This window comes from Populus trichocarpa, chromosome 4 (assembly GCF_000002775.5).
Source record: "Populus trichocarpa isolate Nisqually-1 chromosome 4, P.trichocarpa_v4.1, whole genome shotgun sequence".
NCBI lineage: Eukaryota > Viridiplantae > Streptophyta > Magnoliopsida > Malpighiales > Salicaceae > Populus > Populus trichocarpa.
Genome location: NC_037288.2, coordinates 21,146,871 through 21,173,225, shown reverse-complemented (window position 1 = coordinate 21,173,225; position 26,355 = coordinate 21,146,871). Strand labels below are relative to the sequence as shown.

Genomic DNA, 26,355 nt, shown 5'->3' with positions numbered 1-26,355 from the left:
AAGTTCCTAAAGTCGGCAATTTTTTTGTCGTGTTGGGGTCTTCAAAGTCAGATAAACCTGCCCTCAGGGAGGGCGGGAATGGTTACCTTAATATTTTTTTTAAAATAAATTAAAATAATGTTATTTTAATATTTTTTAAAAAATTAATGATTTTTTATTAATTTTTAACTTGGTTAAATTGGATTTTACTCCCTTCCAATTAATTAAAAAACTTAATCCGAGTTAAATTCTACATCACTTCAGGAGACGGATTCGGTTTCGTGGATAAAACCATGTTCTTGATTTGAAAATTGAATATTCGGAGGTAGGCAAAAAGGGAAACCTTTATGAGGAGGCCACTTCAACGTGTTGACCTGTTCCACGTAACAATCGTATCATCACATACCTGCCCATGGGATGCGACGGTAATCATATGGTGAGCTCATGGCCAGGGCCTTTCCGGTAAGTAAAAACCCCCATACAAATCCAGTCCAAAATCGAAGGTGAGCCCAGCTGTCACCAAAGACAACTTTATTCATCTCCAATGGCGGGAAAACAAGAAGACCCAGAGAGAGGGGGAGAGGGAGATGGAGAAAGTAGTGGCAGAAGCAGAGGAGCTGCCGAAGGCTATTGTGTGCCGGATGGTGAAGGATGCTCTTTCCCGCTGCTCCCCTGACGAGTCTGAGAGCCTTCATTTTCATCCACTATCTTTCCGCCATGTAAGCCCTAAAATAACCCCCACAAATTTAATCCCTTTCATCTTCTCGATTTTGGGGTTGTTTTTTTGGAATTGCGCAAAAAATTCGGAATTGAGGGTTTTTTAGGGTCTAATGTTCTCATTTCTACGTGCTTAATTAGGTCTCAGTTTTTAATAATAAATTTGAGGTTTAGGGATTATGGAATTATGTGGGATTTTTTGAGCTAATTCTGCTATTTGTGTGTAAATTTTCTCATGCTGTTTTTGAAGGGATCTTGGTTTGTGAAAATGGGTTTTGTTAATTACTTTGTAATTAGGGCTAATGACATGCAAGGAATCAAAGAGGCAAACAATGAACGCAGATGATGTGCTTAAAGCGGTCGAAGAGATTGAGTTTCCTGAGTTTGTTGGCCCACTCAAAGCCTCCCTTAATGGCCAGTAGTGATCTTTCTTGCAGTGTCATGTCCCTTGGCACTTTGATTTTGAAGTATCCAAAGACCAGGCAGAATCTTTAAGTATGTTCGGTTTCTTGTTGTGTTTATGTAGAAATGAATTCGAAAGGCATGGGCTTGTGGTCTAAGGTTGCTTGACTACTTGTGTGTGGATTTGTTGGGAATGATAGGTGGGTGGGTGCTGCAAAACCATGCTTCACTTTGCAGCTTCATGGCATATACAGGTCTGGTGTGATCAATTAGATGATGCGAAGGAGTTCGTCTGAATTCAGAAATATGTGTAGTGCGAGATAACTGATGGAGTTTTATAGAATTGCATGAAGGATGTCAGAAAAACTTTCTGACAAAGAATTCATATGTTTTCTGTGCTGTTGTATACTTCAAGCGGTGGAAAGAAGATAGGATCACCGCAGACCAAAGAGGTGCAAGAGAAGAGGAACACCAGTAAAAACAAATGATGCTCCATGATAATGCTCGAGCAACATAATTCTTACCTGCTGCTCGAAATCCTAATCTATCTCACCTCTGGGATGAAATTGACAGCGTACCAGCATCTGCTTTTCATAGCCTGAAAACAACTCTTACTCTTATATCTTTCCTCGTGTTTGCTAGAGAACTCATCAGTAGGCTCCCTTTCCTTTTCTTTTTGTGAAAAAGAAAATGGAATATCATGTCACTGCTTGCTAGTTGTAGAAACTTGCCTTACCACAGTTGATTTTTACGGCAATGCGAAGGGATGGTCATGGCTCGCATACACGAGTACGATCTGTTATGGTTATAATCCCTTCAGCTCTGTGTTTGGCGTGTGGCTATTGGAGGAACGTTTTGTAAGGTGGAAGTTTCATTGGCCATTTTCTCCCATGAAAAGCACAGATCCATGCTTTTCTGAGAAGAAAAGGCGAAAGTGATTATAACAAGTTGCAAGCACAAGGATGTACGCAACATTAACAAGAAGCAAATGTAATGCAAACCTGACTGCGTGCTATCAACCTCGCAAAGAACAAATGTACACAAGTTTTCAATATAGATGTACGTGTAAAAACTCACAAAAATCAGCTCAATTACACTACAATAATAAGACGGAAAATAAAAAAATGCTAAGAGTTTGACACTGTTGAATAGCACTTTCTTCATCAGTGAAATCAACAAGTATGCAGCAAAAGCAATTAGTACGGACGAAATCTGCGACCATGGCTGGCATCACTGCGCTGTCTACCCCTACTTGAACTGCCAACCATTTTGTTGCCACGCCCACTTCCACTCCTACTATCATTTCTTTGATATGAAGTTGGGGAGTGTAGCTGTACTCCTGGCTGTTGCCTGCAAAGAAAAAGAAAGGCCAGGTCCTCAGGCGTTTACAATTTAAGTAGTAAGCTAATTTACTTTGTGAACCAATATTTACTATTGCAGGTATATCTAACATTTATGTGGCAAACTCAAGGATCAGTTGGGCTTGTAAGCATTAATTTGAGCCATGTAAAGTACTCAAGCCTACAGTGTCAGTAAAAAAAATGGATCTGGGGAGGGGTTCCACCAACATCATGATATAATGGAATAGAAAAGATTCATCTTGCTAGGAAACAATGGGGTAAGACATAAAAAGATCAGGAGTTATCCTTAATTTGGACTATACAAGGGGAATGCTGAAAGACTGAAGAAATCAATACACCAGCTATATCCTCATTGTTGATTACGCTAACTGCAGCTTTTTTCTCCCTTTCATTTTCTCCTTTAATACACGAATGCCTGAGGGAAGGGGGTACGAGGTAGTAAGTTGAACCTTTTTTTTTTTTCCCTGTTTTCCCTTCCTTGAATGCCACATAAAGGACAAGTTTGATAGGATCCCCAACCCTCCATTTGGAGCTAAAAAAATAAAAAAGGTTAAAGGATCTACAGTCAGCTTACAGGACATATCCGAACTGCCCATCAGGTAGAAGCATTGGCATCATTGCCATGCCAGCAGGGGCTGGTCCACTTCCATAGATCAATGGCTGCAAAATGGGGGGGGAAAAGAAAAGAATGAATTTAATATTGGCTGAAAGTTAGAAACTGCAGAGTTCAAGTTCTAACAAAGAAGAAACAAATAAATGAATTGTACTAAGAAAATCTGTCATCCCAGCATTCTTCTAATAAGGAGCAAACAGCATAAATTTCATTTCATCTTCTTGAGTTAGCTCATTGACCAAAAGTTTGAAACTCAAATATGAATAAAACAAACTAGAATGGAGGAGAAGGAGGTGACGGAAGGTGAAAAAATCAAGTGCCTGAATTACACTGCACCAATAAGAATTGGCATTAGTCTATGGCCTCTCCCTCCTAAAGTTGGATACTTGGAAGATTCTAATCTACAATTGAAAGTCATCCCATTAGAATAGCTTGGAAACTGAATTTCATGGCCAAGTCGTTGAAATTCAATCACATGCGTGTACATGGGAAAAAAAAAACCTTAAATTTAAAGCAAGAGTAGATAAAGCTTAAAAATATTACAATTCTTTCGAATCATAGCATGTTCAAAGAAACAAAAAAGAGAGATCAGTTAATCTTCATGCGTATATATCATAAAGCCAAAGCTCAAAATTACTAGAAAAGCTATTAGGTAATCCCCTTGCACATTAAAGCTACATCCGAAATGGTTAATATGCAAAATATACAATGATGATAACCATCCAGACCAAGCAGTTCAAAAAAAGATTACAAAGTGTACAATAGCAAAGAGAAACACACAGTCGTATCTTCTGACCTGTGTAAAGCCTGTTGCAACATATCCTGCACCAAGAGCACCATAGGCACTCCCCATCATACCATAACCAACACCAGGTGGGTAAGCTGGTAACAAACCAGCCCTCTGCAAGTTTGACCCTCCAGCAGGCTTCTGCTCTGACTGAGGTTTTGCAAGTGCACACTCGACACTTTGGCCTAAAAATCACAACAAAACAAACCAACATGAATAGCTTGTTCACTTACATTCAGATAACAAATGCATATAAGATGGATAAATCAGTGATCACCATTTAGTTCATATTTTTCAGTATCTTTCAGAGCTTTCATAGCACTAGACCTCTCAGCAAAATGCACAAAACCAATTCTATTTTTCTCTTGTCCAGATTTTGCTGGAGGCAAAACCACTTTTGTGATTTTTCCATGTCGTTCAAATAGCTTCTTCAACTGATCTTGGGTAACAGTCTTTGGTAAATTCTTCACATATATTGCCTTAACCTGTAAAATGGAAGCTGGATTGAATTTCAGAGCACAAGACATCTCATAGCATAACCAAAGACAACCAGATCTAAAGAAACCAGATCATGAAGATGGTTAATCAATTCAAATTTATTACAAGACCTGTGAAGAAGTGGAAGAGTCAGCATTTTTAGGGTCAGCCCAGCTCACACTTGGGGCATTATCACCCAGCTTAAATTTTGGATCTATCATCTTCTGCCTCGAATATTCAGCGCAAGCATTATTGTAGTACTCAACAAAAGCATAGCCCCTGTTATTGCTTGAGCTCTTCTCCTGTGACCAATTGTTATAACCAATGAGTAAATTGCATCTGCTAACCAGATTATAATAAATAAATAAATAAGAGAAGAAATAAAAACACCTTAAAATATCAACAATCAAGTAGAATATTAACTTCACTAACCTTCACCAATTGCACATTGGTTGTACCAGGCCCAACCTCAGCCACAAACTTGCTAAGATCTTCCTCTCCCCAACTTCTAGGAATGTTGCTAAGGAACAACCGGTGCTTTGCCTGAGATGTTGAGCATTTGATTCTTTTACCCTGAATGCGAGAGAAATATCAACACATGCAATTGAAGCAGCATACTTTAAACAAGCACGAACACAATTCCCACAAACAAAGAAAAGTGAGGACATTCACCTTGAATTCAGTATTATTCAGCTCACCAATTGCTTTAGTAGCCAAATCAACACTTCTAAAAGTCACAAATGCAAAGCCCTTATTGTCACTTGAATCTTTTCCTTTCATCATACGTACCTGCAGTCATAAAATTTGTTCAGGGTCTTCACCTTTACGACGATCATATAGACAGATACTTCATAAATTGAAGTAGAGCTTACCTCCGTAACTTCTCCAACAGACTCGCAAAAATCCTTCAAGTCCTCCTCAGAAGCATCATTAGGAACACCACCAATATATACTTCAGAACCATGAGGAGGACGGGCAAGAAGCTCAGCATGTTTTTTCTTCTCATCCTCATCTTCAACCTTTGCCTCATCACCTTGATGGCTACTTTGGATATCACCCCCATTAGCATTACTAGCATTTTCCTCCTCTTCTTCCTCCACCTCCACTTCCTCTTCTATTATTTCCTCTTCTTCCACTTCTTCCACTATTTCCTCTACTTCATACTCAACCTCCTCATCCATCATTTCCTCAGGATCATAGTCTTCATCAAAATCAACTTTCTCATCGGACTCAACCGGCTTTTCAGATTCTGCTTCCTCAGCAGCTGCAGATGCATTTCCTTTTGTACTTGGCATCTTATATATCTAAGTACACAAGCTTGCAAGGCAACTGTGAAGAGGGTACAGAGGCCACAAGAATTCATGGGATATATACACATATTGAAAGGAGGAAACAAAATGAAAGGCCAAAAGGAGTTCCAGGTCATGAATCTGAATAGAAATCGTGTCATAAGTTTGAAGGTGGTTGCAACGTGAAAGACTTCTAATAAAGGATTTAAGATAAAATTAGTTGCAGTAGTAACAGAGATGGGCAAAAGAGATTTCTGAATGAAAACAATGTAGCTTAGGAAGGTGATGCAACCTATGTCCTGGAATAGGAAGCATTAGTTTAAGCATGAAGGGGCTTCATTCCAGAGGTCGCATTTAAGAAATATAAGAATTAAGATTTTAGCTTGTAGATTCCTTTATCAAGTTATTCAGAGAAAAGTGGAAAGGGTCAGATTTAACAAAAAGGTGATCAAGCCACAACATGATCCAATCTCACAAAAAAATATGAGTTCCAAACTAACATACCAGTCTGTCCACCTTCCTGCAACAATTCAAGGCAACACATCAAACTAAACATACCAATTGAGATGGACATTATACATAAGTTTTTAATAACCAGTACACACTTTCCAAACTAAAAAGAACCCTTCATACCAAACTTTAAAAAGATGGAAGATCCTTATAAGATACAGACCATATATACATTTTATGCAGACAAGATCTACACGTTTTAGGGTGCCATTAACATTGCTTTAAAACTTACCTATAAAAAATTCAGCTTTCTCAACAACCAAGCTTCTTAAACAAGTATATTACCTCGTTTTACCATTCTAGTTTCTCCTCTCATTTTCCTCTAAGAACACCAAATCAGGCTACGCTCAATTAAAACACATATAACACAAATTGAGAACATCCGGGATAGGCATTTATCAAGTCGGAACCGAAAGAATTTCATAGACCACAAACTCGTAGTTCAACACCACCCCAAGCATCAGATTCTTCCATACATGACCTACCTAATTAGAAATCTAAAACTATCAAATACAGCTGTGACACGGAGAACCAGAAGGGTAATATCAAGTTAATCAAGCAACCCACGAGAACCAGACCCCAACGAAGCTTGATTGGGTGAGTTGCCAAATCCCAGCTTTTTTCCAGGTTAGCTAAACCTTAGTCAAAGCTTTGGCTCTGCTCTTAACCTTTTTGCATTTACGTTCTTCGGCTCCTTACTAACAAATCTATAATGATGCATTTAGCTAAAAAAGAATTATTGCATCATTAATTGATTTTTATGTGTTGTTTTTTTAAGGTTTCAGTTCAAAATTAACAGCTCATGACCAGATATTTAAACTTGTTAAGGAAACCTAACAGTAACTCAAAAAAAAAAAAAAACCCCAAAAGACACGAAGAAGAGAAACGTAATTAGCTTCAAGAACGTACCGGAGAGGAGAGAAGAGGCGAGGAGAGGATTTCTGTCTGCTATGATTGCTGCTGAACAACTTCAAGCTAAGAGCGAGAGGGAGAGTATTCGATTCTTTTTTTCAGGATTTAAAGGGAAAACAAACCCTAAGCAAATGAGAGCGAAGCTTGATAATGATTAATGGATTCTTTTGGCTTTGGTTCTTTATTTAAAAAAATAAATAAATAAAATGGTGCGGTGGATTAATGATTAATCGTAGGATTTTATTCTTATAAATACATTATACTGTTTAAAGGATGTGCTTTTAAAATATAAAAAATATAGAAGTTAGTTTTCGGGCCTGGGGGCTTTCGGCTTGGGATGCCTGTGTCTTCTCTGGGCTTCTCTTTGTTCTTCGACCTCTACTAGTGCTTAGGTCCAGCTGGGTCGTGGGGAACTCATTCGCTTGCTTTTCTCATGCTTTGTGGGAGAGGTGGGTCGTCTTTGTCCTTCGTTTCTTTGCGTCTGCTGGGGCTCCAGTGACGGCGGCTTGGGTTTCCAGGAGGCTATTGATTTCATCTGGCTGCACTCGACTATGATTCGTTGTGGGTGCTGATTTTCGGATTGGTTCGAGGATTTTAGTTCCTCTTGCCCTTCATTGAACCTCTAATCTTGTTCGGTTGTTAACGGGTTAGTTGCTATCCCTACCATTCTGGTTTGGTTTCCTTCATCTTAACTATTTTTATGGACCTCTGCTTGCTTTGTTGTCGCTTCATGCTCTGTTTTATTGAATTTCTTAGACTGGCATGATACCATTCCTCCAGTGCTCCACATGCTTTCACTTCTTTTCTTTTAGGTCTGGGGTGTGGGTTGTTTCAGGCTCACTTTATCTTGGCTTTTTTCCCCGTTCCTATTCCTTTTCTTTCTTTCTTTTCTGCTTCTGTTGTCTCCCACTGTTTCTCCTGGACCTGCTTCTTCCCTTGCTTCTGTTCTTCTTTTTTACTGTCTTGGCTTGGCTTTTCTTTGTTCCATTTACGGGTTTTTGCTCATGCTTTTTTGGTTTGCTCTCATTGAATCTGCAAGCTTGCTTTTTGTCCGTTGTGCTCTCAGGAATAGGTTCCCTGCGCCATTGTATTTTGTTCCTCGGCTAGCTCACCGTTTCATGTTGGCTGCTGTTTTGGCATTATCAAGGTCAGGATTAGGAAATCTGCATTCGAGTTTAATTTGATCACACCCTTAATTTGTATAATCATCCATAGAGTGTGATTGTAATTTTTGTTTTGTTTCATACGTGGCAATCTGATTGGTGGGGGGCACCTGGGGTTGAACACTTGCAGTGCTTTCAATCTGACTGCTTGGTGTTCCAGATTGCCATAGTCTTCGAGACAGATATGGTTTTTATAATTACAACTGAATATTTTAGAACATTGCTGTGATTAAAGTCCTCCAGGCAGATTTAGGATGGATGTACTGAGTCATGAAACAATCTTTCGCTCACTGAGTAGGGTTAGAAGTTTGGGCAAAAGCTTGTAATAGGAAGTGTTCAAGTGAGTTATGTAAATGAAATGATGTACTCAAGATGGGTTTTAATTACATGTTCCTGTGTATGAAAAAGAATGGACATTTTGAAATGTTAGAATGAGACATTTCGGGGAGTTTGATTGTAATTGCTTTTCGTGTTGAAATATATTAAAATAATATTTTTTATTTTTTAAAAATCATTTTTAAAATCAACACATTGATCTAAAACACATAAAAAATTAATTTTTACAAAAAAAATATTAATTTTTTTAAAAACACGAATACAATCAAATGTTAACTTATATGTAATTTCAGCCAGCCATGCAACCATCTATAATTATATTAAGATTTTCACAATAATGATATTAAATGTTGGCATTACATTTATATGTAGAAATTTAGCTAATAAAAAAAATATTGTTTTCTATTAGGATATTTAGATTTCAACTTTTTTAATCACTACCTATCACTAAATTCAATTCCTTCATTTTAAACATTTTTTTTTTGTGCTTATAAATATTATCTACCTATAAAATATTTATTTTAAAAAATATAGTATAGCAATTAAGATTCTGAAGGCTTTAGTTATATGCTTATTGTTTTTTATTTGAATTGATTTAGAAGCTCAATAATTAGAAAATAATAATTTTTCCAAAATTTGATGATGTCAAAATAAAATATTTTTTAATTGCTTTAAAGATGGGAGATAATAGTCTATGAATAAAACTTGTAATAAATATGAAGTGGGATTACCACCACCCGATATTTAAATATCAAAACAATTTCTTCTGTCATAGTTATTTAAATTACCATGCTGACTTCTATTTTATATTAGAATAATCTTCAAGAGTATTATGAAATTACAAATCCTGCATCAAAGATAAGAGATTTTGTAAGAACTCATTCATGTTTAAAAAAAAATAGAGAGATTTCAAATGCTCTAATTACTAAATCAACTAAAAACAAATAAAAATTGGTAGCATTAATTTATAAAACCAAGCATTAAATTCTGATAAACCATAGTTTCTCCATCAAGAAATGGCTTTAAATGATAATTAATCCTAATTTATTTGAAAGTATAAAGAAATACATGTTGACCTGGAATAACACAGGTGCACTTACCCATAAAACCACCTCTGAACAGAACAGTTATTTCCTCTCCCAGTGATCTTGAGCAACCGAGTCAACAAATTGAAATGATTACTCCCGGAAATCTATCTACCGTTTTCTCAATTTAACAGACTGATCCGATTACTACACGATGGGGAAAAAGAAAAGAAAAACCTTGAAGAAAGCAACTCACAGTACAATTTGATTAACCTGTATTCATAATCTAATCAAGAAGTAGGACAGATCTCCCATGACTGCAATTTTGAATTATAAAGATGATGAGTATATTCCAGAGTTTGACTTGATATAATTTGCGATTGAATGGAATTTCCAACGGGTTAAAGTAGGCAATTGATAATCAACAATCCACCACTTTGAATCCAGGATGATACAGCACTTTCAAATCTTGATAGGCGAATCAGAGTTCTGACCTGCAAGTGGATTGTGTAAATATGCACATTTCTTCCATGAATCGGTAGACATGCCTCTTCCTGCGCCTGGTAAATCATGAGCAGGTTCCAATCTCATCTTCTATTTCATGTATTCCAACACGCTCTGGATTACATCTTCAAGGAAAGACACAAAACCCATGACACTAGCAAAGCCACTACCATCAACATGCTGTTCCTCAATGAGGTAGTTCTCAAAAACAGAGGCATCATCCTGCCCTCCCCGGATAAAAATCAATTTTGGAGTGATACTCCTTTCTTGCTTCAGTTTGTTAATCGTGCTCCTCAATAAACCTGATAAGAGTACATTGTGTCTTAAAAACAGAATCAAGGATATTCTTTGAAGAATAATTTCTCCTGCATAAAAGCAGACCTAGATGATAAAAACAACTTACAATCTTGGGGTGGAGGGAAAGGAAGTGCTGGGTCTGCCGTAGAAGAATAGAACACAATTAAAGTTGTAAATGCGTCAAGGAAAAATATTGGACTATCACTGGTAATCAGTGCAGCACGACTCAAAGAGTGGCGAGGATAAGCTTGTTTATCTGGTGTAGAATATGATGTCAATACTGGATATATAGCACGTTGAAGGGAACTGGGTTCCAGTGCACTGCAGCAAGAAAAGTTTAAGAGAAGTGAGACTACTAATTTCTCATACAAAAGAAAAGTAGGGTTAATTCTCAAGTAACACATTTAAAGTTGCCAGAGCATGGCCTAATTGATGGCCAACCTCTCTAAAGAGAAGTTACCAAGGTCACCCACTCCCTAAAGCCATTGAATGATCAACAAAGAGAAAGGTAATGGACGGTGATCTCCACAAGAAAAGTTAATTGCAATAAAAATTATAGAAGTACAAAGTTTGACCTTATGCACGAAAATAAAAACAACAGTTATACACACCAAGGATGATAAAATACAAAATGCAAATTAGGTTTTAAGACAAAAATCTGCAACATTCTTCCCCACCCCAAAACAGGGGTGGGGAAGGTGTCCTGTTGAAGAAGACCACTGGACATTTTCTGTGACATTATGTTTATCTAATAAATACAGTCTCCATGTGCTTCTAAACTCATCAATAGTTCACAGTTTTCAATTCAGTTCTGACATTGCCATAATAATAATTCAACAGCTGAATAGAAACCCCCACCTCCTCCCTCCTTGTGGGTTTTCTAAAACACTAACCCAATCCCCAGGCATATTAAATATAGCAAGTCAAATGTAAACATGGTGTACCTAAAAAGGCATTGGAGGTATATCCGGTAGTCAGGATGAACACCTTCTTCATGGAAGCGAAGAAGAGGATTTCGAAGCAAAGCAAAAACTAGGCGAGGCAAGGGCTGCAGTTGTTGGCACTGTGAAAATGCAACATCTACCTGAGCAGTTAATGAACCACCATTCTTAAACTGGACAATTTTAGAGGCATCATTATACTGAGCAGTGAGGATTACGAGCCAATCGTGAAGCAACATCCTGCCCTCCCGGACTCCTTGCTCCAAAGAGGCTAATATAACCTAGAGTCAACAAGTTGCATAATTAACCGATGATGAATAAATGTACAATCAATTAGCCCAAGGAGAAAAGTCATTGTTATTGAGAGAGAACAGAGCAAATCATACTCGTGCCAGGAATGGGGGAGCATAGGGGAGGAGGATTGCCCATGTTGCGCAAATTACTGGCTAAGAGTTCTTTCAGGAAGTAAGCCATACACAGCAAAACTACAACCAGGCCTTAGGATGGGGTGAATTATATAAGAAATTAGCATTTCTCTCTTGCATACGCCCTGTTTATTGTTTGATTATTTTGGTTCATGTTGATCACTGTTTTCTTTATTTTATTGCCTGCTATGATTATGACCAAGGTACTAAATACCCCTAGGTTCACTAACAGAATCAAAAACTTTTTTTTTTCTTCCAACAGATTGTTATTATGCAAGAAATGGGGGGATACCTTGTGGACAAGTATTGATAGAACAACTTCAGAATCAACATTGTCATAAAGTTCATTCATATTCCTAGCAGTACCAAATTGCAAAGTTCTGATTCTTAATCGACGTTTAAGCAAATGCTTGCCTCTGCATAAACATACAACAAACCAAGATTAGCCCAAAAAGTGATGAAAATGCAATAAAATGCTTGCAAGAACCTTATGGTGCATCAACAATATATTATGCAAGACCGGTCATTCATACCAAAACAAAATATTCAATAGCTACATCAGCTTTGTCATACCTACTAGCAGAAACCAATCTTGGAGATGAGAGCTCCTCAGGAGGCACAACAACTGTGTATTGAAATGCTATCTGTAGTACTGGTTGTTCTGATGCATATCTGCAAAAATAATGAAGCCATTGCCTTTCAAAGTGCAATTTATAATTTAATTACTGAAAAGAAACTCAAACAAACTCAATAACATTTGATGAGTTACAAAAGCATACAAAAGGAAGTGAGCAAGAGTGAGGTGGAATAAATAAAAACAGGAGGCCTAAAAACCAAGTCGAGCCAACCATGGAATTGTCGGTCAGAATGATAGTTTGAGAAGGCAACACATGAATCTTATGAAAGTGTCCCATCTTAAGAGCAATAACAAGTGGAAACTTCCCATATCAAGTTACAGCAGATAAGGAACATATCGATCCTCCATCCTCGTCCACCAAATCCAAATATTTGTTTGCACATGAGTAAATGCAGTTTTGTGAGAGATAACATCAACTCAATTGAAAGATCTAAGACACTGAATAAACCAATGAACTATAGTGGGCAATCCTCTGCTCCTTAACTAGCTGAAAAGTGACTGAACTGTTCCTTGATAGACTTTATGGTTGACCACAGAAGGAGCAGGTGGCATTTAACAGTTAATATGTGACTTATCAGCTTAAGATTAAATAATATTGCAATGGATATGACAAGATGCACTCATAAGTTTTGAATATAAGTGGCCAAACAGAAATCTAATATCACCACATCACTGCCGATTAATAGTTGAACTCCAAGATGTCTTCTGACAGCGGTTATTTTCGCTTTTTCTTTTCTTTTTTGAACAGGACAGTTGCTTTAGCTTGTATCCATTTTTACATTGTAAGTTGGTCATGTCTCTTATCTAAATAAATAAATGAGGAGATGTTTACACCAAGCAGGTCCACCAGATTCAGTTAGGGCAATACCATTCAGATTACAATAGTATTTGCTTGAAGTTGAACATACTCAACCCAACAAACTGTGATGAAATCATTTCATGGGATCTAAGTGAACTTTCCTAGATATTTCTATACAGATTGATACATTAGTCAAGTTCCAATGACATTTAGCCAACAAAAGATCATAGTTTATTGGCTCTCAGAAATAGATGGATACCTGGAAAATCCAGTAGCACTTGTAAAGTCAAAGTCATAAGCATATGTGGCAAAAGAATCGCAGCAAATAATGTGTTGAACGTTCTCATACTGTGGATCTGGGAAGAAATGTCCATACTGCAGGAAATATTTAGAGCACATAAATAAAAGACATAGTACCCTCTGCTCAACAAACTCAAATTAAAATGAATGTCACTTACAGAATGACCAGGTTTGAATTCAGAAGATGTCCTCAATCGCAGTATGCAACCGAAAGCATATGGTCGACTAAGCATCCGATACCTTCAAAAAGATAGCACATAAAATCACATGCGGATAATAGAACCACTACAAATGGATTATAAACTTACATCTTCAAGTAAAACAACAGACCAGTATCTATTACATAAAAATTATTTATTCGTCTTACTAGTTAAACATGTAAAATTGTACATCTTAGAACAAACACCAGACGTTCATTGCACTCATTTTGCAATTAAAATTATGCTACCAGTTCATTGATGTTACATAACAAGAAAGGAGCTAGGAATTCATGTATCTTATACTAATTACTATTGTAACCTGTACTCACATATCCTGAGGAAGTGTTGAGTCATCAGTGTTTGAATAGAGAAACAATGTGCCTCCACTTTCAATACTAAGAAACTTGAGGGATGCCAGATCCGTATACTCATTTGTTACAGCAAATATGTCCACACAAACACCTGCTTGGACAGCCACAGCAGCCTGAAAAATATTTGTCAATGCTCACATTTCCTAAAACTTGCAATGTTGAATATAATTAAAGGCAACAAGATTACCAGATCTTTGTAAAATGGAGTCTGCTCTGGAAGCAAAGCCCTGTCTGCATCCTCTCCTTTACTAGCATATTGTTCACCATACCTTCTTGTATCTAATTGCCCAGCACCATAATCAGGAGGACCGGATATGAAAGCAAAAACTCTAGCTGCAATCAATAACAAAAAGGACAAGCATTTGAGCACATCTTCAATATACAAACTTCAATATACAAAAGACAAAGGATGCCTTTATAAGACGAACTCCATGCATCATGTACCTAAAGCAAATGTATTTCCGTATTCTGACCCAAGGTATTTCAACAGGGCTTCCATTGCCACACCAAAACCTCGCCCGCCCATTAGAACTCCATCTAGTCCTTGTCCTGCACCTGTGGTTCTCTCCCATGAGGTTGTTGGTCTGAGAGTGTCAAGTGCAGCAGTAATACGGTCTTTACAGGTTTCCACCTGCAGCACAACACTGAACTTAGGATGGTGCCAACATTAAGTAAGGCAAAACCTGGCAATTAAACTGCCAAACCCCATTAGAGAACATTACAACCACTCAATGACAATAAAAAGATGAAAAATATAACGCTAACTCAACTATGCATTCTATTAAACATCAGTTTGGTTACATGAGTGATTTCTTCTTTCCCATTTAGCTTTATCAAGAGCAACAAATGAATAAATGAAATAAAAAATGTCAAAACATAAAACAGTGTGCCTAGCATACAGGGGCCAAGAATTGTGACAAAGGCATGACATCTTCGAGCTCAGTTGGAAGGGTTCCTTCCATATCAGGAGGAATAAAAACATTCTTTACAACTGGAATGGGCCCTTGAACATCATACAACCCCATTTTGTGGCTAAAGGTAGCAAGCCCAAATAGAGAACCAGGAGCAAGAGCTGCAGCAAAATAAAAACAATAAGTCACCCTTAAAGGACATAACCCATGCAGTTAAGAACTAATATATTATTTTGAACTAAAAATATCGTATAACAAAAGAAAAAGGTCAACCTTCCAAAGCTGCTTGCAATGCACTTTTAGTAAGCTCCAAAAATTCTTCTGAAGCTGCAGACAAACTCAACAAATTCAAAAGCTGTCACCTCTTAGAAAAAATCAAAACATAGATTAGAAAGATCTTAGCCTACAGTATAGTATGAGATAATCAAAAGAACTTCAACAGCTATCACTTTTACCCTCTATGTGCGCTCTCATTCTCTACACGCTCAAATCACAACTAAGCAAAAAGAAAGGAAAAAAAAGAGTAAAGATGAATACTTGAGTAGAAACAAACACAATAGAATGCCAATCAATTCAGCAACAAAACGATATCAAATTCAAACGATTCACTATACTGCATTGCTGCGTTTTCAATTCCACTTTGCAAATTCACATGCATGACAGTCACCGGTTTCAATTCAAACACCTCCAATGTGATTAATTTTGCACAGAAAACAGCAATTTCGATTATCATTTCCATCTTCCACCCTTTTGGATATATAAAATAAATGCTCATACATTGCACAAGTACGACTAAAATTGAGAACATTTGCACAGTTTTATAAGTGAATTTTCTGATTCGGCCTCTAATTATTATTGTGAACTTCATAAGAGTTTGCTAAATTACTACTGCAACGGAAAATTCTTCAGATCAATTCAATTTCAATTATATAATCATATAACAAAATTAACTAAAAAAACTAAAAACTAATCCCACTAGAGAAAATCAATAATTCTTACACGACAAGTCAACCGCCGCAACATAAACCGGACAGGCTTGCATCATTTCTTCATCCGATCCCTCCACTACACAAACCAAACACTAATCACTAACCAAACCAGATTACAAACTTCAAAACCCTAAATTAAACAGAATATCATTCAAACTACTCACTAGGCAATTCGAGATCGACAAAAGAGGACATCATCTCAGCGCAAGACTGAGGATGCGAGTAACGCGCGATGGCTTGAGAGTCGAGTCCGTTGAGGGTTCCACATAGACTACAATTCCAGGCCCACTGATCAAGCTCACAGTACGTGTTAAAGTAAGCGTAACAGTTCTCGCAGCGAGGTAGCAAATCGCCGTTCGATCCGTACACAGGAGACAGTCCGTTCTCGTCTTTGGAAGCAAATGGCGTAACTGTTATTCCCCACGGTAGTCCTGATGATTCCTGCACATCTTCTTCCATTGGAAATCGCGACATTGTAGCTCGAACCGCCATTGTGGAGGTGGAGGTTTTTGATTTCTCTGGGTTTCTCGGGAAACCGGGGGATTTGGGGAAGTAAGAGGGGGTGGAAAGAGAAGAGGGGATTTACGTGAAATTTACCAGTGCTGTTATGCCACGTGGGATTAATGGCTGGTTGGCGTGGCACTAGTGGTCTTGCTGGCTTTTTTTTTTTTCTCTTAGGGAATATTCTTTTAGGAAATATCAAATTAATTACTCTTCCTTGCTAACATAATATTGAATTCTCGATTTTAGAATTATAAAATTAAAAAAAAAAAACTAATTAATTATGTTCAATTGAGTCTTTCTATTTATGTTTATATGGAATTGGAAGGATTAGTTTGATCATTTTGTTTTGGTTTTATGTTGAAATGGATGATTGAGTGATATGCTAATAATAAAATTAAGGTTTGTTTTTTATTTTTTACTTGTTTTTTTGAGTGTTTTTTTTCTAAATTAACATAATAGAAATAACAATTATAAACTACTATAATTGAAAAAATAATTCTCAAACTAACATAAAACTTGAGATTTGCAGGTCTCATAAGCACAATCTATCTAGATGTGCGAATGATAAACTCAAATTTAAGAACCCAAAAAAACCTCATAAAATCTAACCTCCATTGGGCTCCGTCAATGAAAGGACCCACCTCTCTTGGGCTCGGTCAATGAAAGGACTCAACCCTTCTTGGGCTCAACTAAGGGAAGTTCTTATTTTTTTCAGACACAACTATATTTTGAATTTTATTCTCCTTACACTCATTAGATGTATAAAAGTTCTCGAAAAACTCATCATGTTTTCATGATATTAATGTTATGTAAGAGATAATATGTAAAAGTTCATTAAGAGCCCACCATATTTCCATTCACATTAATACATATGTCAAGGATATTTTTTCTTATTAGTACATATGTCAGGAATATTTTCCATCAATATTAATACATGTGTCAGGGATATTTTCCCTCTTCAATACTATCAGGGAAGTATTACATTATCTTCTTCATAAAAAGACTTATGGGCTATAAATAGATCATGAATCATTTAAACAAAAGATTTGAAATCTTCATTCTCCACTGCATATTTATTTCTAGAGTATCTCTACAATATTATTGCATTTTCTCTTAAAAAATCATTGACTTAATCATCAGAGAGACCCTAAATTCACCAAAGAAAACCTTTTACAAGTATCAAGCAATCGCCTCCAGCCACCTTGTCTAGGGAGAGTGAATCAAATTGTCAAAACCGAGAGATTAATTGATTATCCAAGACATAAGTCTTTCCCCCAAGCTACTTGGATTTTTTGGGACATCATCATTGATGCCATCTATGGGAAATTGATCAAAAGCTGTCAGTTTATTTCTAATGACAATTCAAAATCATTACATAGCACATAATCATGACACACCCGAGCTAGAACGCTTGATGAATCTACCTATTACCACGAGCACTTTTGTTCATTCTGACTTTCAACAACTCATCAACCAAGTGGAACCCCTCATCTAGGTTGTGTTGGTCGCTTAGTTGCAAAATCAGATTTTACCACCTCAGCAAGTCTTGGCACCCGCGACAGCCCTACCTTTGAAAAGGATTGACCAAGGATCTCTCTAGTGCAATAACATCACTCTCTAAGTGATGGTTCAGAAGACTCCCTAGAGTTCAACAAATCACATTGAGATATATTATCCTTGATATGAAGTAAGTTTATTTTAAAATTAAAATAATTGTCTCTCTAACACACTTTTTATATATAGATCTTCAATGGGGGCTTCTAGACTCTTGCACTCTCTCTTTAAAAAAGGTTCTCTCTTATGCGATTACACATTCTCCATAGAAAGGGTTCTCTATAGTGCAATTGCACAATCTCTTTGGAAAGGTTTCTTCCTAGTGCCATTGCACACTCTCATTGGAAAAGGGTTTTCCCTAGTGCTATTGCACACTCTCCTTGAAAGGGGTTCTTCATATTGCAATTTCACAATCTTCTTGGAATGAGTTCTCTCTAGTATGATAATTCCACCCTCTATGATAGCTTAAGATGGTCAACCTCAATAAAGCAACATGACCCCTGTCTTATAGTCAAATATATACCACTAAGGCTAATTGGAACCAAGAGAACCATCTTATCTCTTCATATAGGCTCTCAGATTTTATGTTATCTCCAGGGATGATCTCAAATCTCTCACTCTCAAGTTTGGTCTCTCTTTCTAGTGTGGGGCTTTCACGCCCATGTCATCGCTAAGGAGGCCATGGGCCTCCAACTCTAAAAAAATACAATAACTCTCCAAGAAATTGATTGATTTGGTCTCCTTAATGCAATAACACCACCCTTCTTGGGTTCTTTTTCGTCCCTTAGAAAATTTTCTAAGTATAGGCGTCAACATAGGTATGTCCCCTCCGTCCCTTGAAAATTTTTTAAGTATAGGCGTCGATAGGGATTCACTCCCCTTAGGCTCTTAAAATATTTTCTAAGTATAGGCTCACTCTCTTTGATTTTATCTTCACCTCTTAAGAAATTTTTTAAGTATGAGCATCGACATGGGTACGTCCCCTCCGCTCCTTGTAGATTTCATAAGTATAGGAATCGATAGGGATTTGCTCCTTTTAGCCTCTTAAAATATTTTATAAGTATAGGCTCACTTTCTTTGGGTTCCCCTCCACCCTCTAGAAAAAAATTTAAGTGTGGGCGTCGACATGAGTCCGTTCTTTTCGCCCCTTATAAATTTTTCAAGCATGGATGTTGATAAGGATTCATTCCCCTCAACCTCTTAGAAATTTTTCTAAATATAGGCTCACCTTTCTTAGGTTCCCCTTAGTTATTTGGAAATTTTTTAAGCACGAGCTCCACCCTCTATGTTCCTTTTAACCTCTTAGAAAATTTTCTAAATATAGGCTTACCCTTATTAGGTTTCTTCACCTATTAGAAAACTTTTCTAAATATGAATTTCTCTATAGTTTCACCTCACTCTCCTGAAAATTTTTCTAAATATAGGTTCCTTCATAGTTCATCTCTAACTTAGAAATTCTTTTTTCAAATATAGGGCATACCCCTACACATGGGCTCTCTAGTATATTAACCAAGGTTTTCACCATGAATCTCATACAAAAGTTTTTGACAAACTCATCATACCAGATACTTTTACAAGTCTTTACGTATAAATATCACAAAGACTTGGAAGTATACTGATAAACCCAAATTTAAAAGGCCAAAACCCCCTATAAAACCCAACCTCCCCTGGGCTTAACCAAGGGCAGGGCCCACCTTCTTTGCACACAACTACATTTTATATCTTACTCTTTCTACACCCATTAGAAGTATAAAAATCCTCCAATAACCCACCATATTTCTATTAATATTAATATTGTGTAAGAAATAATATGTAAAAGTCTTTTAAGGACCCACCATATTCTCATCCATATTAATACATATGTCGAGGATATTTTCCCTTGTTAATACATATATCAGAGATGTTTCCCTTTAACATTAATACATATGTCAATGATATTTTGCCACTTCAATACTATCAGTGCAATATTATACTTTAACCCCTTATATCTATATAAAAAAAAAGAGTTATGGTCTATAAATAGACTATGAATCAGTTAAATAAAATGTTCAAAATCTTCATTCTCTATTGTATATTTATTTTCAAAGTGTCTTTCTATAATATTATTGCATTTTCTCTAAAAAAAAGTTACTGACTTAATTATCAAAAAGTCTCTAAATTCACCAAATGGATCTTTTGCAGGTATCATGCACCCACCTACAACCATTTTGGTTAGGAAAAATGGATCAAATTGTCAGAACTAAGAGATTAACCGATTGTTTAAGACATAAACCTTGCCCCCAAGTTACTTGGATTTTTTAGGACATTATCATCAAATATAACCTCAATGACTTGTTTATAAAAAGAATTTCTATTGTATATGCATGCATCCCCCTGCAAACAAAATCCATTTCAAGCATTTAACAACAATTTAATGTCCATGAAAGACACAAAAATAATCAAATGACTATAATAATAGATGAGATGATGTAAAATGACAAGAGAGGAGGGATATGTGACATAGGATTATGTTTGTGAGCTTACCTTTTGCTATCATGTTACAGTATTACTGTATTAATGACAAGTTTTTAGCAACAAGTTAAAAAGTGAGTAAATGAAAAAACATTACAGGTCGATGGAAGTTATCCATCAAATTTGAAAAATCATTATTAAAAAAAAATGTAGAATTTGTTTGAATCCACAAATAAATAAAGAAAGGAGATTCAATCGAAAATATAAGAAACTTCAGGGACCTATCAAAATAATATTTTTTTCTTGCATCTCTCGTTTTCTACTCTCATCTAGTCTAGACTCTAGATAGGAAAGAAGGATTAATACGGCCCAATAGCAAGTTTCACACACCCAGTCCCCCTCCTAAAATCATCATCATCATCTATCCGTAAAATCAAAATCAACGGCCAGGATCTACACTCCTTCAATAACTCCACCTGATTCCCCATCCCTTGCTGCATCTCCAAGCAAAGCCGCTGCAAAACACACCGCTATCATTTCTCTCTCTCACCGCCTCTGCATCTGTGCTGCATTTCTTAAATTAGTAAGCTAATTCCTCTCTTAATCCCTCATTTACTCACTATTAAATCCAAGATTTCGTCTCTCTATCATCTGTTAAAATTACTAATGAGCCCCTGATTACAGGTGTTACTCCCTGTCAACAATGGCGACACGGATTGGTTCTGCTGCCAGACGACTAGCATTTCGAAGATTCTCGAGCGGCGGCAAAGTTCTCAGCGAAGAGGAAAAAGCTGCAGAAAATGTTTACATCAAGGTAATAAACAATAAATCTCGAGATTTTCTTCTTTTTACTTGGATTTTTTTCCAGAATTTTTTCATGAATAAAGCCATTTTTTAGCTAAAACGAAGAAAATCTATCGTCATCCTATTATTATTATTATTATTATTATTTATTTTATTTTATTTTCTTTCTGAGTTGGAATTTCTTTTTAGAATATTTTCCTGAATAAAGTCATTTTTCAGCGAAAACGAGGAAAACTAATTAATTAATATTATCGCTGCTGCTGCTATTTAGTCCTAAAAAAGGTGTGCAATGTAGTAGCCAAATTGGACTTGTTGTAATTACTAAGGTGATTAGGGATTAATTATGTTATGATCTCTTGAAATAGAAATGGTTTGGTGGTACAGTTTTATAGTAATCGGACATTATTTCAACTCATTCTTGTAGGCAGCAATCTTGCAGTTGAAAGTTAAAAGGGTTATTTTTAGCTATTTTCTGTCAAAAGCTGTGCGGCCTTACTATTTAACCAAATGAGAGATGGGATTTGGGATGGCTTTGGCATGCTAGTAGCCTCATTCAAAGGGGAAAAATGAAGTCCCTTCATTTGTTGTGATCTGCCCACACATATTACTTGATTGTTGAAGTTTGGTATTAATATGTGTTGCACCCAAAGAGCTAAAGAACCCTGAAAAAATAATCGATATATGTCTGAGTGGTGGCTTGGCAAAATTTATTTAATATTTGCGTGCATCTACTTCATTATCTAGTTGCTGCACAGCATTTCAATGAAAGGAAGCTGATTGAATACGACTTCTTATGGTTTATGATACTGCAATGCATTGTTTGACTTTTGCAGAAAGTTGAGAAAGAAAAACTGGAGAAACTTGCACGCAAGGTATGGTTATAGCACATTTTCTATTGAATCTTTGTTATTGCTATCTTATGAGCTTTTTTTTTTTAAAAAAAAAAAACCTTGATCTGGCAATGTAGCTTTTTTTTTATGTCATGAGTTACTTTGTGATTTTAGTCATTAAGTCAATATAACTCTAGCTCCAAAAGTCCTTTGCAGTGAGAAGAGTTCATTGTGTGTCTTTTGTTCTTCTTTTTTCCTTCAAAGTAGAAGTAGAAATTTATTGAAGGTTTGTCAAGTTGAGCAATCAGATTTCAAACAAGCAAACTAACTGAGTACTCGATCAACTGTATATGTAATTCCTTCTTGATATATGCGCCGCTTAGGCTTGGGTAGTTTTACAGGGGCAAAAGCTACCCCTATCAGCTTTCTCAAGAAAGACACTGTATCTGCACTGTGTTCAGTTAGGTTTTCTTGGATGGAACTGTATTAATTCCATGAAGCTCAAACTTGTTTATTTTATTCAGGCGGAGACAACTGCTTCAGGCTCAGGCGGGGCATCAACTGATATCAAAGCAAGTACTGCTGCTTCCCCAACACCACCTGGAGTATCCACTGAAAAAGTATCAACTGATAAATACCGGAATTATGCAGTTGTAGCTGGTACAGTTACAGTTTTTGGTGCTCTGGGATGGTATCTCAAGTCTGGTGGGAAGAAGCAAGAGGAAGTCCGGGATTGATGCCATTGTGTTTTGTGAAGAATGAAGGAGGCATCACTTTTTAACTGCTACTACTGCTTTTGGAGTCATAGTAGTAACTAGCAATATGCATGATTTTGCATACGATGTGCCTGAACTTTTCTTTTAATCATAAGAGCAACCGTGTATGGTTTGCCAATTCTTTTCTGCATTTGACAATGGCTTTAAAGATCAGCTTTGTTTAACCTTTCCTGAGACCACTTGTCAATAAACTTTCCTAGAAATGACAAGAATTATTTGAGGAATTCTTACTTGCAATGTTGTAATTTTATGGATTGCAATTGCATGGCATCTTTAAGGTTAGCAAGCAGGAGATGGGAATTTGCTTGGCACTTTTTTTGAAATTACAAGAAATGCATGGATTTTTGTACTGATTGCAATTTTCTGAAGTCCTGTCTTGCTCACGAAAAAATAATGTATTATGAAGTACAATCAAGGTGCTTCATTTCGTAGATTTTTTTTGTTCCTGGAAATCAAAGCCGAGCAAGATCATTGATGATCTGCTGGATATATGAACTTGCTATTTCAACAGCATCTTCTGCCTTGCCTTGAGAAACGGATTCTAAGGCTATATGATTGGTCTGTTCGGAACTTCGATTTTAATGTGTAGTTATCATTTTAGCCTTTCTGTTTACAGTCTTTTATCGCAAACATCACTAGCCAGCCTTTCTGTTTATAATTTTATCCTTCTACTGCCCCTCGAAGGATTGGGAATTCTTACTAATTTAGGGATTTGAAATTGGATCCCGTAAAATGCTTCCCTTCCTTCTTTTAAAAAGAAGGAGAATAAAGCACGTGTAAAACCCTGTATAAACGTAAGACCGAAGATGAAAACTCAGGATGGAAAAAAAATGAATAAATGACAGAATAACAATAAATATTATGTAATGGAAAGGATGACGTTCATAGATAAATTTAAAGGTATTGATGATTAAAGGTATTGATAAAGTTAAAAGAAAAAATATGAATTTGAGTTCAAAATCCATAATGTTAGTGAAATCAGTAACAATGTTAGTGAAATAAGTAACGAGTTTTAATGGATAAAAAGATAAGAAAAATAAAAAAAAGATCCCAATAAATTAGTATGGTAATAAAGAATAAACTATATGGAAGGATAGTGCCAAAAAAAAGTTAAGAACGAAGGTGTAAACATCATTTAGAAATCGGTAACGTTACCGTGAAACGATAACAAGTATGTAATTGAAATAAATAGTAGAAAGGAAAAATAAATATATTTGGGATAAGAAAATTGTCTCAAGGATTTAGTAAAATAATTGATATGATTTATGCAATGATTGAATAAGAAAATTTAGATTTCTGAAGAAAAATCACAAATTGATCAGTTTTATGCTATCACGTATAATTCTCAGTCTAATCATTGGATTGGGTTGAAGTTTTATAAAAAGTCTCCTGACATATTTTTTTATATAAATTAAAATTTTAAGTCAATCAGAATTCAAGAAAGTCTCGTGATTTAGACATGTAGTTTATGGGTAAAAAAAATCCAAGGAAACATGTATAAGGGTATTTTTGTAATCAAACTGAAAAGCTATAGCCCTCTCCTTTTAAAAGAAGCTGCCAGTAGCAGCCATGGGAGAAAGCTAGAGAGTTCTAGCTTGTTCATTCAAAAATTGGTGAGAGATCCTCTAAAATTCTATGGGTTTTGCGTGATTTGTGTGGAAAAAGAAGTAAACATCCAAATCAAGCAAGAACCAAGAAGAAAAAAAAAAGAGAAATAAAAGAAAGAGAATTCAGATAGAGATAGAAGTGGATAATCTAGAGAAAATAGACCAAAAGGCTTCTTTAAACTTCCTTTAAACATGATGGGCAAGTGTTTTTTGTATGTGATTACTTTATTTTTATTGAGAAGTTATTGATGGGTATGGATTTATGTAAATAGAATTTAGGCTTATATAATAATCTTTAATGAGAAGGTGTTTTATGTTGAATTTATTGTTAAAACATATCATACATTTTATTTAAAGTTGAATCATGGAAGGAATTTTAGAAAATATCTATTGGTGGTGTTGGATGTAGTTTAGCCGTGTATATCTTTAATCATCCAACTTGTATGTGAATCTAAAGCTTGAAAACAATGGAATTTGGAGTTTCTTTAGAAAAGTTGTAGATATAGATGTTAGTTTTTAAATAAAACTGGTATTTATTAATTTTAAATTATATAATTTTAGATATAAGCTAAACACTAAGAAAAGGTCTAAACCGACATAACTTCTTAGCAGATTTCGGAAACTATTATGATTGTTGATTTTGAGCTCGAAAATGATATAAATGGGTGTTTCTTTCTCATCAGAGCTATAATTTTATGTCTTAGCTTTCCATCAAGACAAATCACAACTAAAATCGAGTTATAAAGCAACATTATGATTAAAACATCGAATAGTGTTCTGGTTTGATTTAACCAAACCAACCAGGATTTATCATTTCTAATCCTTTGTTTGAAATTGTGCTAAAAAGATAGAATAAAATGAGTAAATTAACAAACTTAGAAAGTAAGAGAAGAATTTGTTTAAGATATTCAATTTAATTGTGTATAATTGCTTATTCTTAGGGGCTAATTGTCATATGTATAAATATGATAAATAGTTTTTTTAAACGAAGAAATGAAATTAACCCATGAATGTATATCCATATAATTCGGCCAAAATAAATAAGTGTAAGATGCTTGCTAAGCTGATTGGTACTTAAGCTCTATTTTGATGACTTTATATATGTAAGGGTATTTTATTTTTCGAGTATTTTCATAGACATTTTAAATTCATAAATTTTTTTTTTTTGATAACCCGGGATGTTCAGGCCAGCTTACGCGTACCACAACTAATTCCTGGGTCCACTGAACATCCTGTAAGCCCAGTGGGCATGTAAAGCACCGCGGGAGTGACAGACATGCATAGAGAGGATCGAACCCAAGTGCAGAGGAAGGAAACAAGTCCCTTTCCCCGCTAGGCCATGACCTCAAGTGCAATAAATTATCTATTTTGATATTTATAAATCTAAATAAAGTAATAAAATTTCATATTTATGTAATAAAAACTCAACAGAAGTCATCTTCACCGAGGTTGATCAGGCTTTGATATTAAATAAACTCTCCTTCTTTTTTATTTATTTTTTTAAAACCTTCAATTCCACCTTTTCACCTCTTTTGCAAATTTTGGTTTCCGTAGCTTTAAAAAAAAGGCATGTAGTTGGATTTCCCAGCAAGAACTAGCAAGCACCAACCCCTACATATATATACAAACAGCCTACATGAACCACATAAAACAAAACATATATATATATATATATATATATATATAATTTTTGAAGAAGAAGATTTTGGCTTTCCCATTTGGAAATATCTCATTTTTTTTAATTTTTTTTGGTTTATATAGATTTGAGAGGAAGGAGTATCCTTGTAGTATCCCGTTTCTTTAAGTTTCCTCCGAAGCTTTTAGTTGTCAATTTTGAAATGGTTCCAATTTCTTTCAATAAATTTGGTATTTTACTATAAAAAA

The 26,355-nt window shown here is 35.8% G+C and overlaps 3 protein-coding genes and 2 long non-coding RNA genes across 7 annotated transcripts; 3 read left to right on the top strand and 2 right to left on the bottom strand.

Annotated features, from left to right (window-relative positions):
• Positions 1–2: 2 nt before the first annotated feature.
• LOC18098112 (uncharacterized) lies at positions 3–2,247 on the top strand. Its single transcript, XR_002981588.2, has 2 exons — positions 3–698; positions 994–2,247. It is a non-coding gene; the product is annotated as an uncharacterized LOC18098112 (long non-coding RNA).
• LOC18098111 (heterogeneous nuclear ribonucleoprotein Q) lies at positions 2,090–7,252 on the bottom strand. Of its 3 annotated transcripts, XM_006384737.3 has the most exons (10): positions 7,045–7,252; positions 6,130–6,145; positions 5,209–5,665; positions 5,009–5,125; positions 4,769–4,909; positions 4,468–4,638; positions 4,137–4,344; positions 3,869–4,044; positions 3,034–3,119; positions 2,090–2,448 (listed from the first exon to the last, which is right to left on the bottom strand). In XM_006384737.3, the coding sequence occupies exons 3-10, from the start codon at positions 5,629–5,631 to the stop codon at positions 2,295–2,297; spliced, it is 1,476 nt and encodes a 491-aa protein (XP_006384799.1). In that variant the 5' UTR covers positions 5,632–5,665; positions 6,130–6,145; positions 7,045–7,252; the 3' UTR covers positions 2,090–2,294. The 3 variants fall into 3 exon arrangements, with proteins under 3 accessions (XP_006384799.1, XP_006384800.1, XP_024456008.1); XM_006384738.3 differs by having other exon boundaries at positions 5,209–6,145; positions 7,045–7,197; XM_024600240.2 differs by lacking the exon at positions 6,130–6,145 and having other exon boundaries at positions 7,045–7,196.
• Positions 7,253–7,349: 97 nt separating this feature from the next.
• On the top strand, positions 7,350–8,658 carry LOC112327367 (uncharacterized). Its single transcript, XR_002981589.2, has 2 exons — positions 7,350–7,693; positions 8,114–8,658. It is a non-coding gene; the product is annotated as an uncharacterized LOC112327367 (long non-coding RNA).
• A 909-nt stretch (positions 8,659–9,567) lies between these two features.
• Positions 9,568–16,550, bottom strand: LOC18098110 (protein transport protein SEC24). The gene is made up of 14 exons (XM_006384735.3): positions 16,110–16,550; positions 15,956–16,021; positions 15,230–15,283; positions 14,945–15,117; positions 14,490–14,676; positions 14,233–14,378; positions 14,004–14,158; positions 13,633–13,714; positions 13,434–13,549; positions 12,312–12,410; positions 12,031–12,154; positions 11,317–11,594; positions 10,479–10,693; positions 9,568–10,377 (listed from the first exon to the last, which is right to left on the bottom strand). The coding sequence occupies exons 1-14, from the start codon at positions 16,435–16,437 to the stop codon at positions 10,166–10,168; spliced, it is 2,235 nt and encodes a 744-aa protein (XP_006384797.1). The 5' UTR covers positions 16,438–16,550; the 3' UTR covers positions 9,568–10,165.
• Positions 16,551–20,807: 4,257 nt separating this feature from the next.
• On the top strand, positions 20,808–23,088 carry LOC18098109 (uncharacterized protein At2g27730, mitochondrial). The gene is made up of 4 exons (XM_006384734.3): positions 20,808–21,037; positions 21,139–21,268; positions 22,092–22,130; positions 22,613–23,088. Exons 2-4 carry the CDS (start codon positions 21,158–21,160, stop codon positions 22,823–22,825), a joined length of 363 nt encoding a protein of 120 aa, XP_006384796.1. The 5' UTR covers positions 20,808–21,037; positions 21,139–21,157; the 3' UTR covers positions 22,826–23,088.
• Positions 23,089–26,355: the final 3,267 nt, after the last annotated feature.

What these genes read in the sequence shown, in the direction of transcription:
- LOC18098111 (XM_006384737.3), bottom strand. Translation starts at nt 5,631, where the DNA reads ATGCCAAGTACAAAAGGAAATGCATCTGCAGCTGCTGAGGAAGCAGAA. An exon ending in TGAAAAATATGAACTAAATG is followed by an intron (nt 4,045 to 4,136) that starts GTGATCACTGAT and finishes TGTGATTTTTAG; the next exon opens with GCCAAAGTGTCGAGTGTGCA. An exon ending in TTGCAACAGGCTTTACACAG is followed by an intron (nt 3,120 to 3,868) that starts GTCAGAAGATAC and finishes CCCATTTTGCAG; the next exon opens with CCATTGATCTATGGAAGTGG.
- LOC18098110 (XM_006384735.3), bottom strand. Translation starts at nt 16,437, where the DNA reads ATGGCGGTTCGAGCTACAATGTCGCGATTTCCAATGGAAGAAGATGTG. An exon ending in TGCGGCGGTTGACTTGTCGT is followed by an intron (nt 15,284 to 15,955) that starts GTAAGAATTATT and finishes GTTTGTCTGCAG; the next exon opens with CTTCAGAAGAATTTTTGGAG. An exon ending in AATTCAAACCTGGTCATTCT is followed by an intron (nt 13,550 to 13,632) that starts GTAAGTGACATT and finishes TATTTCCTGCAG; the next exon opens with TATGGACATTTCTTCCCAGA.
- LOC18098109 (XM_006384734.3), top strand. Translation starts at nt 21,158, where the DNA reads ATGGCGACACGGATTGGTTCTGCTGCCAGACGACTAGCATTTCGAAGA. An exon ending in CAGAAAATGTTTACATCAAG is followed by an intron (nt 21,269 to 22,091) that starts GTAATAAACAAT and finishes TGACTTTTGCAG; the next exon opens with AAAGTTGAGAAAGAAAAACT. An exon ending in TGGAGAAACTTGCACGCAAG is followed by an intron (nt 22,131 to 22,612) that starts GTATGGTTATAG and finishes TATTTTATTCAG; the next exon opens with GCGGAGACAACTGCTTCAGG.